The 1978-nt window shown below is 58.0% G+C and overlaps 1 protein-coding gene across 1 annotated transcript; it reads right to left on the reverse strand.

The window, feature by feature from the left end:
* Positions 1 to 329: 329 nt before the first annotated feature.
* Positions 330 to 701, reverse strand: VDAG_01447 (uncharacterized protein; the record flags this gene model as incomplete). Its single annotated transcript, XM_009650333.1, has 1 exon — positions 330 to 701. The coding sequence occupies one exon, from the start codon at positions 699 to 701 to the stop codon at positions 330 to 332; it is 372 nt and encodes a 123-aa protein (XP_009648628.1).
* Between the last annotated feature and the right edge of the window lie 1277 nt (positions 702 to 1978).

Raw genomic sequence — 1978 nt, forward strand, 5'->3', positions numbered from 1 at the left:
ATACTCAGAATTTTTGACCAAGAAAAGGCCACCAGAGTTCTTTAAAAGTACCACATCCCCGCCAAGGGGTATAGTTAGCCGGAAAAGTAAGGTCAAAAAGTCGGCACCGGCCGGTGCAAGGTAGCGGGGGAGAAGGGTGAACAACTTGTTCCTGGGGGGGGGGGGGCCACCTTGACCCAACTGGGCACGGTGCAATGCGGTGCGGTACGGAGACGGATGCGGATGTGTGGGCGCTGAATCACTTTACAAAGTAGCTTAGCAGAGCACTTGTACTCTGTACCTACAAGGTGCTCGGTTTCGTGGGTGTGGTTTGCTGGCTTTACTGCTGGCTACACAGTAAGTGGGATTAGCATGTGTCTGCCAAGCGACCTACCCATCCAGGAGTCGGCAATGAGGGAGTAGTACTGGGTACATCGCACAGATCCTGGGCCTTGCTCGGGCACAGCGCCTGTGAGTGTGAATGCAATACCAAGTATGAAGGGCGGCACAAGGTCTGCGGCCCACAACCCACAGCCCACCACAAGTTCACGGGTGTGATCTGGCCGTGATCTGGTCTCGAATCCCGTCTGGGTTGCGGCCTCCACTCGTTCCCCTTGGTCCTGGTCACCGTGCCGGGCGCCACCGCACGGCGCAGGCAGCGCAAGCTGAACCAGACGGACGAAGGATGGAATGCCATCATGCCGTGCCCTCGCCGCGGGCATGTCTCGTGATCTGTGTGTGGTGTCCTGGCGCCAATCCGGGCCGGTCTAGCTCAGTCAAATGTTGATTGCTTTGATCCAGTTTATCCTTCATCTAGGGTAGGTAAGAAGGGAATGGGCAAGCCAGCTAGAATCATGACAAGCCATCTCGCTACTAGTGGAGAGGAGGCAGAGAAAAGCGTGTGTGTCTAACGCGCTTCGAGTCGTGTCGTGCAGTGTCAGGGGAGAATCCTCGGGCCTCGAGCTACTGTATCTGATAGCGCGGTGCAATTGTTTGCGTACCCTTGCAAGAGCCGGGGGAGGCGAGTTTTTGTCCCAAGTGTCTCGGGGAACATGGGCAGCTTGGATCAGCCCGTCGAGTGAAGAGAAGGAAAAACAGACGGGGTCTCACCAGGCACTTACATGGTACTTTCCATGTACCTACCTACTTGCCTTGCTTGCCTTTGCACCGCTGCTGTGATGCAGGGCCGGAAGAGCAGCTTGGTGCATGTAGGGTGGAGGGAATGTGGACGCCCTGGGAGCCTCCGAGATGGTTCGCGTTTTGTGCCATCGAGTACTTGTACATACAGCAGGTACTGTACATGCACAGTACACATTTAGTGCTTCCTTGCCCTGCGCACCACACGACCATGCGTTCGTCAACCAAAGTCACGAAAGGGCAAGCGAAGGTGACGGAGGGGCTGCTGCGGGCGGCACTGCTGTGATGGCTACTTCCGCGTTTGAGATTCGGGGTGGGGAAAACGTGTCCGGCGAGGGCGAGGGCAAGGGCGAGGGCGAGGGCAAGGGCGACAACGATGGAGACAACGCCAGCAGGCCCAGGGCCGGCCACCAAGGCAGCAGCAGGGGCCACTTCCTGTAGAAGGTACAGTAACAGTGGGCGGTGCTTCAGTGCGGGTATGCAGACCCTGGTTGCCTTGTGGCCACTTCGTCAGGAGAGAGAAAGAGAGGAGGGTACGTACTATGTAGTAGAGGGCGTATGGTAGGACCACCAGGGGGCCAGGCCTTTCCTTCATTCACAGCCAACCATAGCTCGTCACGACTGGAGAATCCACCTTCCCAGTCTGCCTGGCAAGCCCTGGTCACTCATCCTTCCTGCCTGTACATGGTCCCTCGTTCCCCCACTCGTCCACTTGTTCTTGCCTCGTCCGTCATCCGAGGCTGACAGGTGCACACGCTTGTGCTGGCGCTCGCCGCTCGCCGCTCGCACCTGCCCAGGCTTGCCAGGGCGTCGACACCATCGCCGCCATCACCCTTGGTACCTCCTTGAGTCAAATGGTAGC

The sequence above is a fragment of the Verticillium dahliae genome, genomic scaffold, assembly GCF_000150675.1.
Source record: "Verticillium dahliae VdLs.17 supercont1.2 genomic scaffold, whole genome shotgun sequence".
In the NCBI taxonomy this organism is placed as follows: Eukaryota; Fungi; Ascomycota; class Sordariomycetes; order Glomerellales; family Plectosphaerellaceae; genus Verticillium; species Verticillium dahliae.